This window comes from Ichthyophthirius multifiliis (genome assembly GCF_000220395.1).
Source record: "Ichthyophthirius multifiliis unplaced genomic scaffold scaff_1120509250942, whole genome shotgun sequence".
NCBI lineage: Eukaryota > Ciliophora > Oligohymenophorea > Hymenostomatida > Ichthyophthirius > Ichthyophthirius multifiliis.
Window position 1 is genome coordinate 1 of NW_004086354.1, and position 13,755 is coordinate 13,755.

The 13,755-nt window shown below is 18.2% G+C and overlaps 1 protein-coding gene across 1 annotated transcript, besides 9 other annotated features; it reads right to left on the reverse strand. All coding sequences in view use genetic code 6, as the record gives it.

The window, feature by feature from the left end:
* Positions 1 to 268: 268 nt before the first annotated feature.
* Positions 269 to 6,492, reverse strand: IMG5_115850 (hypothetical protein; the record flags this gene model as incomplete). Its single annotated transcript, XM_004034638.1, has 9 exons — positions 269 to 457; positions 506 to 925; positions 987 to 1,898; positions 1,951 to 2,160; positions 2,277 to 2,924; positions 2,978 to 3,188; positions 3,241 to 4,179; positions 4,444 to 5,146; positions 5,805 to 6,492. The coding sequence occupies 9 exons, from the start codon at positions 6,490 to 6,492 to the stop codon at positions 269 to 271; spliced, it is 4,920 nt and encodes a 1,639-aa protein (XP_004034686.1).
* Positions 2,162 to 2,237: a microsatellite.
* Positions 2,178 to 2,237: a microsatellite.
* Positions 2,178 to 2,259: a microsatellite.
* Positions 2,185 to 2,290: a microsatellite.
* Positions 2,187 to 2,271: a microsatellite.
* Positions 2,223 to 2,281: a microsatellite.
* Positions 3,632 to 3,695: a microsatellite.
* Positions 5,544 to 5,599: a microsatellite.
* Positions 6,493 to 10,605: 4,113 nt separating the features above from the next.
* Positions 10,606 to 10,693: a microsatellite.
* Positions 10,694 to 13,755: the final 3,062 nt, after the last annotated feature.

The window sequence follows — 13,755 nt, forward strand, 5'->3', positions numbered from 1 at the left end:
AATTATATATATTTATATATTAAATCCTCATTTAATTTTAATGAAATAAAAATACATTTTATTGAAGATAATTATAATATGAAAATTATTTTTTCATTTATCATAAATTTATAAAAAGCAACATATATAATAATTTTTTTATAAATATAAATTATAAATATTTAATTTACATAAAATTAAAATTTTTAATTATTTTTTGTAATTAAAATGATATAAATATTTTTACTCTCATTATTTATTTTTTATTTTAACTAAAATAAATAAATCTTCAATTGTTTAGATTTGACATATTGGGAATCCATGATATATCTTCATTTTCTAGTTTATCAGAAATAATATATTCAAGTCCAGTATATTCAGTACTTTCTTTATTTTATAGGCTATTGATATAAAATAAATAATTCCACAAATCATGAGTTCTTATATGTTCTTCGAAACTAATTTCTTAATTATCAAGCTATATTTTTAAAAATTTAAATTAAGAAAAAAAAAAAAAAAATTATACAGTTGTTCTCTCAACTCCACAAATATAGCATTTATTTTTTTTATCTTAATCAATAGAATTTCTTTTATCTCTCATTTCTGCAAAAGTATCGATCATAATACCACTTATAATATTCATAAAAAGAACAGTTACGAAAATAAAATAAAGGGTATCATAAATAAATGTACTAGTATCCCAATTAGACATAGAACTACCTACAACTCCCGAAAGACTTAAAGTAATCATGCAAGAAACAAGCGAATTACAAGTTTCTTCATCTTGTATAACCTATATTTCTTTATAAATTTCTTATATATAATTTTCAAAGGCTATAACACTAAACATATATAAAAACATAACTCCAAGAAAACTCACTAAAATGAGTTATTTTATTTTTAAGAAAATCGATTAATAAATATTTTCTACCATACCGTAAATAGACTTTAATTTACTCTATTTTGAATAAATAAATACGTATATTCATATATATAATAATAATTACTATAGCATAAGGTAAACTCAAAACCAAATATTTAATATGGAAAAAGTCAGCTAATATCGAGGACAAAAATAAAACAAGTAAATGAGCAAATTAGTTATGTTTAAAAAACTATTTAGTTTTAATCCAAAAAGTATTATTTTCTGACTTCGATGGCACTTAATTAATTGCAGTGAATAAAATAAGAAGGACAATCGAGATTAGTTAAACTAAGTTTATCAAAAATATAAAAACATGAGAAATAGGTCCATAAAAAGTGAATTCCATTTTATAAAGGGATTTAAAGTTAATATTAATATTTAAAATAATTAATAGATTTATTAAAATTGAAAGATAAACAATAAAACTTTATATAAATTATATTTTCTCCCCTGTAGCAGCAATTATATATTGATTTAATTTATAATTATGTTCTATTTCATCAAATACCAAACTTTTAAATTAAAGTAAATCCATTATTTTATCTCTTTGTGTTTCTCTATTTACATTCATCATAATATAGTCTTTTGTATCAGCAGATAGAAATTTAAATAATGGAATATAAGGAAAATATACGTATTTATATTATTTTTGGTAAAAAATTTCTATTGATATTATTTTTGAGTCTAAATATTTTACTATATCTTAGTATTTTTTTAATTACGATATAAACTCTTATTTTACATCTTTATCGAATTCCTAAAATCTTCTTATTATGGTTAATACGTTTAATATTTCAATAATTAAATTATCATAATTACCATTTTATTATTTCTTTTATTCATTTTCTTTAAGTTATTATAAGTTTTATACTTATAATTTACTTAGATTTCTCTCTATTACTGTAATTAAAAAACTCTTGTATAATTTGTTACTTATTTCTTTATATATTTATTCGTCCGTACCTTCTAATACTACTAAAGCACTCATAATAACCTATTTTTTTATATTATTATTAGATTTTTTAAAATTAAAATAAAAAAATTACTTTATTATATAAAGCATATATTTAATCAACTTCTTCTTCTGTTCTGAAATATCTATTTATACGATTCTATTCTGATTTAAAGAATTAAGAAAGAATAGAAATATCTTCATAATAAGTAGTTTCCGCTAATGAAAATTAATTCAATAAACAAGGAACTTAAGTAACTTCAATAAGAAATTGAGTAATAAAATTAGGAATTAAAGTTAAATCCTGTATATATAAAATTAATATATGTATATATGTATATATATATATATATATATATAAATATGTATATATTTATATATTTATTTTATTTATTATTTATATTTCTATTTATATATTACTTTATTCATTATTTTAAGAAAACTTCTATTTGTTTAGTTTGCAATATTTATAAAGTTAATATTTGTAGATTTAGGTTATTGATTTACATTTACTTATGTCCGAAAGAAATTTTTCATTTAAATATTATTATTTTCACAGCTTAACTGCAAAAATCTAAAGATTCTCTACAAGACATTCATACATAAACTTAAAAAATAGATTTCTTAATAATCATCAGGTTCGGATGTACATTTTCTAAGCATAATTTTTTTCTATTTATCATAATAATCAAAATTATTTACAATAATTAATTTTTTTTTAGTCTAAAGACCTTTTTTTAGCTTATCTTTAGATATTCTATAAATAACTTTTCCTAATTTTTAAATTAAAGCATTAATATTTTATAAAATTATATTATCTTAATCTTCTAACAATATTTGTAATATATCATTCTAATTTTTTTAATTTCCTCCTAATAAAATACTTATTCCAAAAAGTAAAACTTCATTAGTAAACGTCAATCTTTACTCCAACCCTTTTTATTTTAATAAATCACATAATAATTTAGCAGCTCCCATACTATGCATTAAATCCTAAACATCTTTTATTTGTTCTTTACGTCCTATCCAATATTCAGTTTCCCACATATCAACACTTATTGGATCATCCTTTATTTTTAATTATTTAAATTATTTTATAAAAAAATATATATTTTATTTACTTAATCATTTGGGTTACATTAAGTAATTTATTTAATTAAAATTTCTAAATAAAAAATATGCAAATTATCGTTTAAATTTTTATTTGCTATTGCAAATTTTATTATATTTTTTATAAATAAATTCTTATTAAGAATCTCTATTTCTGAGTTGTAAAATTATTTACTAAGTTATTCTATATTAGTTACAGTTTCATACAATTAATCGTATTCTCTTATAATATAAATATTATTATATAATTTAATTTTTTTTTAAAAAAAAATACCTATTTAAAAATTAAGTAAATGAAGGATCATATTTTAAATAAGAAGCTAAATTAATTAATTTGTTATTTAAGTATTTATTAGAATCATCTATATTAATTGAATATAATTTTTTTTATTTCTTAGATTATTCCTCTTCACACTCATTATTTTCTTCTTCATCATCATTTAAATATAACCTCAACATTTTCTTTACTCCTACTTAAAGAGATTTCGCATAATTGTTTTTACAACTTCTTCCATCATCAAATAAAGTACTCATGCAAGCAAGTTTCAATTAAATGTTTTATTATTCATCTTCAGAAACATTTTTAGAGCCATCAGTATTAATAAGAGCAAAAGATTAATTAGTATTAATATTATAAGTACTCATACATCCAAAATTAATAGAACTATAAATATATAAATATAAATATATATATATATATATATATATATATATATATATATATATATAAAAAAAATACTTATTATTCTTTCTTATATTCTCATAAAGCATATTTTATTATTATTGACCATTTTTGATATTTTCCCGAATCTAAAAAATAATATTATCAAACTAAGATATAGTTTTTTATAAAAAATTAACAATTAATTTTTATTATTATTTATGAATATCATGTGTTACGAACACAACTTTTAATTTTTCAGCCAAATCAATCATTTAAATATGTAAAGTGAATTTATTTCTATTGAAATTTTTATTTAATTCTTCATTAAAAAGTTACACGAATAATTAATTATTAAATAAAAAATATAAGCTGAGTATAATTTCTTCAAAATTAATTAATGTATAAGAATAAAAATATTTATATTTTAAAAACTGAGAAAAATAAACCTATTCATATAAATCTTTATGTTAACTAATTATCTAATGATACTCTTCAATATCATTAATCATCATTTCAAAATCACAATAAATAATTTCAGTAATCATATCTCTCATTTATTCGAGTTTTTTAGACTTCTCATAATCGAATTTTTCATAAGAATGTATTTATAAATTTATTTACTTTTTTTTTTTAAAAAACACCTCTTCTGAATTATCTAAAAGGTTTTTTACATAAGAATGATTTGGATCAAAGCAACTGTTTTCTAATATTTCAGTGTCAAATTTTTATTATCTTATTTACAAGCTAGTATTTAAACACTATTGAATATCTTAAGTATCTAAATTTTATTATTCAATGAAATTTTCTTAATACTCTTGGTTATAATAAAGTCTATTTATATAGGTTCTTATAGTTTCCTTTAGAGGAATGCATTTTTTACTAATATTCAATAAGTTAATTAAATATGAAAAAGTGTGCATTTTTCTACACTTGAGAATATTTATTTAATTCTAATCTTCGACAAGATCAGCAAAAAGTGAAAAAAAGGAAATCAAATAAAGTAACCCAGGAGACATAGTAATAACTATATTTTAATTATTTAAACTATTAAGTTATGTCTCGAAATTTTAAATTAATTTTTAAATTTAATTTTCATTTAAAATCTATTTATTGATTGAAAATATCAATACATTTGAAAATTCACTTTTTTATAAAATCTACAAGATTATTCTTTAATTACATTTTATACTTTTATCATTTACAATAAGTAAAGTTTTCAAAAAAAATAAAGATTAGCTTTTAAAATAATTATTTAAACTAATTCCATCAGAAAGCTATATAATTTAATAACTTATTTTTGAAACTTCGTCCATATTTAAAAGTAAAGTCTTTGTATTTGAATATAAATTACTTAAAAACTCTAGACTTCCTACATTATATTACAAATGCTCTATTGCTAATTTCCTATATTTTAAAATAGCCATTTTTGATTCATGATTATTCCATATTAATAATCCCAAATAATTATAAACTGCTTATAAAAGTTTAAATAAAAGCTAACTTTATTTACTTTAATCTATTTATTGAGTATTTTCCAAAAACTAGATTTTTTTTTTTTTATACAAATATATATTTTATTCTTAATAACTTTTTAAAAAAAAAAAATACTTTAATCAAAGGTAAATGTAAATCATGAGATCTTAATAAATTTTAAATAAAAGTATTATTTAATTCCCTTTCATCATAGAAGTTAATAATTACATTTTCTTAAAAAAGTTCTTCAAATGAATATTTTGCATATCCACTTTCATAAATAAAATCTTTTTTCATACATAAAGAATAAAACAATAGATCTTGTATAATACCAAATTAATTTCTTTATAAATTACTTTTTTCTTAATTCTGTACTTCAATTTCATCATAATCACTAGCTACATATTAAATATTAAAAATATTATCGATTTTTAATAAGTTATTTTAATCATTTTCATTAATTTATTAATTATTTTCTTATGATTATTAATTATTTAACTATGGTTAATCTAAAATACTATTACTTTGAATAGTAGTAATATTTTCTATTTATTTTTTAAATTAAGAAGGATGAATTGTTTCATAATGTTGTTATTTATTTTCCTTTAAACAATAACTATCTTCTGATTTAGAAAATATTATTTATTTTTAATTTTCATCATTTTTTTATTTTTTTAATTAACTTGTTTATTTTTTCTAACGAATTTCAACCAAGTTTTCTTATTTTTACTCCTAAGATTATTATACTATCGAATTAGACTTTTTAATTTCTGAAAATAGCTAACTGCTATTAAAATTACTAGTATTTTTAGCAATTTCTTCATGGTATTATTAACTTTATTTAATAACATTTGACTATTATAAAGGAGAATTCAAAGAATCGCAATCTTTCCAAATATAATAATTAAATAATTCATGTTAGTTTCTCATATTAACTTCCAAAATCTTTTTGTCTTTTAAAATTTCGAATTTTTATCTAAAATAAAGTATTGATTTTGTAATTTATTCAGGCAAGCCTCCATTAATAAGTATTATTTTTTCCAAATTTTATAAAAGTTATTTCTTTTAAGTAAAAAGTTAATTTAATATTGATAAAACCAAATTAAAAATATAACCATTATTCATAGTAATTATAACTTCAAACAATACAATTTCAATCTTTTCTAAATTGTTTTCAAACATGAAATTATCTTTCCCAATAATCTTTGTAAAATGCTCTTTCCAAACATCTGTTTGACATAAGAAGTTATCTTCTTTATCTTAAAATTTTTTAGTTAATTAAATTATTTCTTAAAACATAGATCTTAGTTTAGGAGTTTATTACGATTTTCTTTATTTTGTACAAGATTATGTTGTATTTATTAATTCTTAATTTTAATTTTTTTTCATTAATTCTTAAGCTTATTATACACTTTTTTTAAATTCATAAAGAATACTGCCTATTCTACAATTAGTTTGTAATTCTTATTTTCATTTATATATATTTAAAAAATTAATAATAAATTTAATAAAATACCTAAATAATAATCAATAAATGTAGTTATTTTTTATTTGCATTTGCTTATTATTTCATTATCTAAAACACTTTATTATTCAAGTGTTTTTAGTACCAACTCTTTTCTATTTTAATCTTTTTTATTTTATTTTTTATGTAAAAGGTACAAAAATAAATATTACTTGATAATAAAATTTCTTTTGTTTAAAGTTTACTTTTATGCGTATAACTAGTTAAAATTTTCATAACTCCTGGTAAAAGATGATCTATTTCATCTTTTTTTTCCATATTCCTAAGTCAATAGATTTTCTATTAGTAATATTTATTTTTTAAACAATAATAATATTTTTTTAAACAATAATAAATATACAATAATATTTCTAAAATTGTATAAATTTCAGTATTATATATTTCTCTTGAAACACAAAAACCTTCGAAATCATCAATAAATTTTTTAACATAATTTTTTATTTATTATAAAGGAAGATAATATTTTTTATCTTTTGAAGAATTTATATAGGATTCATCTTTTATTTATTCCCATAATCTTACTTTAGATAATTTAGAAACCTTTTATTTAAAATAAAATATTTTAGTTTACAAATAAATAAAATACACTGCAAGAATTATAAACATCTAAAAATGCGTAATTTAATAAATTCAAAAAAGGAGTTCGTCCATTAACTTAAATAATGTTTTAATCATTAATTAAACAAAATATCATATCCAAATTAATAATAGTATCAACAAATTGTTTTGCTAACTTATTTCTTTAGTAACATAAATTAGCTAATAGTTCTATATAATTTAAAAAATATTAAAATGTATTTTAATTTTCCTCTAATTCGAAAGATTACTCATATAATTCTTATACATTTCTCCATTAAGGTTAATTTTCTCCATCTTTATTTTATTAAAATAATAATTAAAACAGAAAAAAATAAACAAATACCTAATTAGCATTTAATTAGAATTTATTTTTAATTATCTTAAGAAGACTTAAAGAAGAAATGAAAATTAGGAAAATCATGATTTTTATAACAGAATTCTTTCAAAATAGTAATTTAATTTTACAATACAGCATCATCATTACATACAGTCATTTAATTAAGTATTTTACAATGAATATAATGTGGTTTTTATTATAACAAAATTAACTAAATAATACTTGCTATAGACTTAGAATTAATAAATTCTTACATAATAACTACATTATTTTTAAAGAGTTCAGTAAGGAATTTTAAAATTTAATCATCGTCATAAAATTTAAAAGCCTAGTTAATAAAAAGTTCAATGCTTTAAGTTAAATAAAGCTGATTTCTGACATTATTTTTAGTTATTTTCTAAAGTAAAAGGTAGCAGATTTGAAAAAGTATTTACAATTTTTACTACATTGATTTATTTTCTTAATATAAATAAAACACGTTATTATTTTAAAATAAAAGGAACAGAATATACACAATTTAAAAAGCGATTTTAAAATCAACAATAATATTTTATTTTCTTTCCAAATTAAATTAATCTTCTTGCAAAAAGTTATTTAATTAAACAAGTGATTTAATTGTTTTTTGAATTTGTTTTATTTACAAACATTATTTTATTAAAAGTTTATTCGAAGTATCTAATATAGAACATAAGAAATTCAATTATTCCTAAACAGACATTACATATAGAATCACATATTTTAATTCATCTGATATTTTCTCAATTCGAAATCCATGTCTACTTATTTTGTTTTCAAACCTACACTCGAAATTTTCTATAAATCTTTATTACAATAATTAATGTCTTTTCATTATCAAAGGCATATTAATTTCGAATTATTGACTATTCTATTACTATACAAATGTCTAATTTATTTGCTAATCATTGATTTCTTCTTGATTTTCCAAAAAGCCATTAATCTTTATTTTCTTATTTTATAAATCTTCAGGATACAAGCATGAAAGTTCTAAGCCATTATAAAGGATTTTTATATATGAATTTTTATTTAGTTAATTTTATTTATTATCTTGTTATTATTATTCTTCTATTACAATTTCATAATTATATGCTTCAAAATTTTTATTTACTTCTAAAAAATAATAATTTTTATTTACACATTTTTTAGGACTTTAAATACCTTATTTCAATCCTATAATAACCTCTTCTTATATTTTTTATACAATAGATTCTTGCATATTAATATCTCCGAATTAATATTCATTATTACTTAATGGAGACATATTATGTTCTTTTTAAACAGAAGAATTCGCATTATCATTTTCAGAAATGGAATTATTTGTTTAGTCTTATTTTTCTCCTAATAATTATTATATTTAACTTGAGAAATTATTCGAATCTTTTTCATCTTATTCTTGAACAATGGAATTATTATAATGTCTTTCTTATTATCTATTTTCTTTTCCTTATTATTATAAACTTTATAACATTTACTTCTATGGATCATATAATACTTCATGATTATTCAAGTTAATTTTTGGTAGGTTATAAATGCTGTTTGAACTGACTAATAAATTACTTTTTTAAGGGGAAATATTTTCTTTTCTTTTTTAATTAGTAATTAAACATCCTGTAGAAAATTCTCTTAGAGTATATAAATTATTTTTTATTTAATTAATTTCAAAAAGAGCACCATAGAGACTTGTTTTTATTTAATTATTATTATTTTTTATTTCATTTAAAACCAACTAATTATCATCTGGGCTCTTCTTGTATAAAATTCCATTATTTTTATTATGATAAATATATATTAAATCATAATTTTTTATTCTTTTTTTTTCTTCTTCTTCTTCTTCTTCTGATGTACTAATGTTTTATTATAAAGAAAATGAAAAACATATCTATTTATAGTTAGATAATACACATTAATATCTTAAATCATTTTTAAAAGGCCTTTTTATATGAATAAATTATTATATTTGGATTGTTTATTTAGTATTATATTATTATCTCTTTGAAAAATTTATTGTATCATTAAAATTTACATCTACATAACATTCCGTTTTTATGTTTTTTAAATGAATTTATTAACCAAATTTTATTTTATCGCCATCTCTATCAAATGAATTGAAAGATTCTATTTTAAATATATTAATACTGCTTATTTCTTTATCTAATTTTAATTTAAAATTATCTGGCGGTTTATCCATACATAAATATGATCCACTTAAATATTATTCACTATCCAAATGCTAAAATACAATTTCGCTTCCTAATAATACATTTTTACCTTTTTCTTGTTTTATTTTTATTTCATAATATTCTTTTTCTCTTTTTAACCTTTCTTCTAATTCAATTCTTTGCAATCTTTTTAATTTTATTTAAAAAAAAAAAAATATAACAAGATTTTGAAATTTTACTTTGTGGATTTATAATATTTATCATGTATTTAAAAATCTATTTTAGGTAAAATCCTAAAAAAACTTTCTCTTGTATTATATTAAAGTTATGGATTATTACTTATTAATTTTAAAAATGATATGTGTTTATCAGTAAATCTAATATTTATTATTTTTTAGATAAAAAAAATTAATAATATTATATTCTACCCTTTAGAATGCAAAAGACCATAATTTTCTTCAAAATTAATTTATTTACCAAAAATTTATACTATTTATCCATATTTAAGGATTATATTATTATCATTTTTATAAGGAGGAATTTCAATATTTAATATTGTATTTTGTCTTGATCGCTAGCTTGTAGTGGGAGAATTCTAATTTCTAACTAATGTTGATGTTAGTAATTCAGTCTCTTATTATCTAAGGGCATATTTTTTAAGAAACTAATCCATTTATTTATAAATTTTTAAAAGATAATTTTTTTTAAATAAATAATAATAAAAAAATAGATTAAAATTTTAATATGTATTTAATGTAAATATTATATTTTATTTAATAAATAAAAAAAACATTTATTGCGAATTATTTTTAATGAATATAAGTTTAATTAAAGATTAAAAAAATATAAGAAAAAAAATAATATAAAAATATATTAAAAATATATATTATTATTATTATTATTATTATTATTATTATTATTATTATTTTTATTATTATTATTATTATTATTATTATTATTATAATTATATTAAATTGAATAAAAATCATATTACTTTTTTTCTAATTATTACTGTATTCTTTTACAATAATCTAATATATAAGAACTTTTTATAAGATAAAAAATAAATTATTTATATAATATATATGTTTTTATAAATATTAAAAAATAATAATTAATTCTTTAATAATTTAAATGAATATACATTTTCTAGAAAAATTTATTAAGAAACAGTATTAATTAGAATAAAATAAGAATTGAACTAAATAATAAAATGATAAATAAAATTAGCAAATTATCAAATTAGATAAGAGATAATGAATTAATTAACTTGGACCTTCGAATATAATAAAATCTTTTAAATAAATTAAAAAACAGAAATTGAAAAAGAAAGAGTATAAAAAGCTATTAATTCAACTGAAGAAATTTATTATTTAAATTGAAGATATAAAATATTAGAGGAAAAAATAATACTTTGACAGAATAATCTTTCTAAAGTAGAAAGTTATTTTAAAGAAAAATAAGATAAACTTTCTAATTTAAAGAATATGAAGGATATTAGAAGTAAAAATTTATTAAATTTATGAGAAAATTCTTTATAATTTTAGCCTATAAAGAAAACTAATAGCAAAAAATGAAGAAGTAGAATAAAGGAGAAAATTATAAAAGAAAAATAAATTATTTATGGTACTGAAATATATATTGACCAGATAGCCTAGACGAGAAATACATTAATATTTAGTATAATGTTAAGTAAATTTTAAAGAAAAAATGGTTAAAAAGCAAAATGAAGAAGAATGAAAAATGCTATTAATACACATCTTATTATTACTGCCTAAATTTTAAAAAGATGACAAGAATATACAAAAACTTTTTATTAGGAAAAAAAAAAAAAAAAAAGAAAAGAAAATATTTTATATGTTTAAATATGTTATGAATAAATTAAAAATATATTATTATTATTTTATCTTTAAAAAAAAAAATATATTTTAATCTAAAAATATATATATTAAGATAATTTATTTTTTTTATAAAGAAATATGTCTGCTGCCAAAGAAGTTTAAATTTAATAGAATTAAGATCGTTAAAAATTATCAAATCATATTATCGGCTAATTTGAAGAAAATGAAGATATTAGAATTTTTTGTCTTAAACATAAAAACTTATTAGTTATAAAAATATGCACTAATCAAAAATGTGAAAAATAATAACAATTATTTTGTACCTAATGTGTTCATGAAGAAGCACATCATATAAGCTCCTGCAAAAAATATATAGTATCTCTTTTGTTCGGAATATAGCAAATATCTTTACGATTTCAATTTATAAGCCCAGAGAATTCTCATGAAACATACAAATAATACTTCTAATAAATAACTTCTTAATAAGAATAAAACATTAAAGACTTTATAGAATACCTTGAAATTTAAAAAAATAAGCTAAAAAATGATATAGATTTAATAATTTAAACTTTTAATAAATATATGTTTGATATAAAAACAGATTTAGATAGAAAAATGGATGATTAATTAAAAAACTATTAATCGAACTATATATATTTAAAGAAATTATTAGATCAATCGAACGGATCAATATACATAATACTTAGAGAGTTTTCAGATTTTCGGAATATAATTAAAAAAATAAACAATTCAACAATATAGGAAGCCGTGAATTTCTTATTAGAGTTAAAAAGCCATTTAAATATTTATAAAAATTGTGATTATTAATGTGAAGAGCACATAAATAAAATACAGGATTTATATTAACTTCTTTTGAATCAAACATTAAATCCACCGACTTATTAATAGGGAAATTTCAACGATTTTTCATTAAATTCGATTAAACTTTAAGCAGAGTTATTAAGTAAGAAAATAGTTAATTCTATTAATTCAAATATTTTAAATGTTCCTTTATAAAAGTTTTTTATTGAAGAATAAGATAAAGACTAATATTTAGACTCTTCAGCTACTTAAATTGATAAAGAAGCATAAAAATAATAATATGATAATTAAGATAATACAAGAAATAATGATATAAGAACGGAATTAAATATAATGCTTAATTCTATTTAAAGAAATAAACTCTTAAAATTAGATCATAAATCAATTAGCTAAGAAACTGTAAATAAAGATAATTAGTAAAGAAATACAATTAATTATCCAAATATTTTAATGGGATAATAACAACAAGAAGGTTCTATTTTTTTAAAAAAATATAATTTATTTTATTTAACATTATTTATATAAAAAAAGGAATAAAATGCTCATAAATATATTTTGAAAATGGTAAAAAAAATTGTATAATTAAATAACACCATAATAACTTTTTCCTTGAAAAAAGTAATATTTCTAAATCTTTCTAAATTAAAGATAATGTCTGTGTAACTTCTTTAATTGTAATCGCCGAAGATATTGTAGCATTAGCCCTATCAAATAATTACATATAAATATTCCATATTGACACAAATAAGCTTTTATAAGAAATGGAATGTAAAAATTGGATATATACATTAGCATTATTAAAAGTTCCTATAGAAGATTTAAATTAATTTAATAATTTAAAGCCTATAGGACTATAAATACTTGAAAATCCTAAATCTAAAATGGGTGAATATGGTTTTAAATTAGTAAAAATTAAAACGAAAAATTAAAAAATTAAAAATAAAAGTTAGGAGGAAGCGAAAATTCAGTAAAAATATGGGATACAAATTTTCTTCCTGACGAAAAAATATATCCAATAATGGAATTCCGGGTAGAAGGATTTTTCCGTGGACTTTCCCTTTTAGATTTAGAAGATTAACATAACCTAATATGCGGAGATTAAGGAGGTAAAATATACATATGGGACTATATAAGTGAAAAGATAAAATTTAAACTAGAAACCCAAGGATTAATAGTAAGTAAACTAGCCCTAATAAAACAATATGAAATATTTGTATCTTCCCATAAAACAGATTATGAATAAGGCGGAATATTAATATGGAAATTATAATATGAAAATATAAATGATTAATAAGAAATTAATGAAGAATAAACTACTTATTTTATAAAAAATTCATAAACCATTACAGAGAATATAAAAAAGCCAGAAAA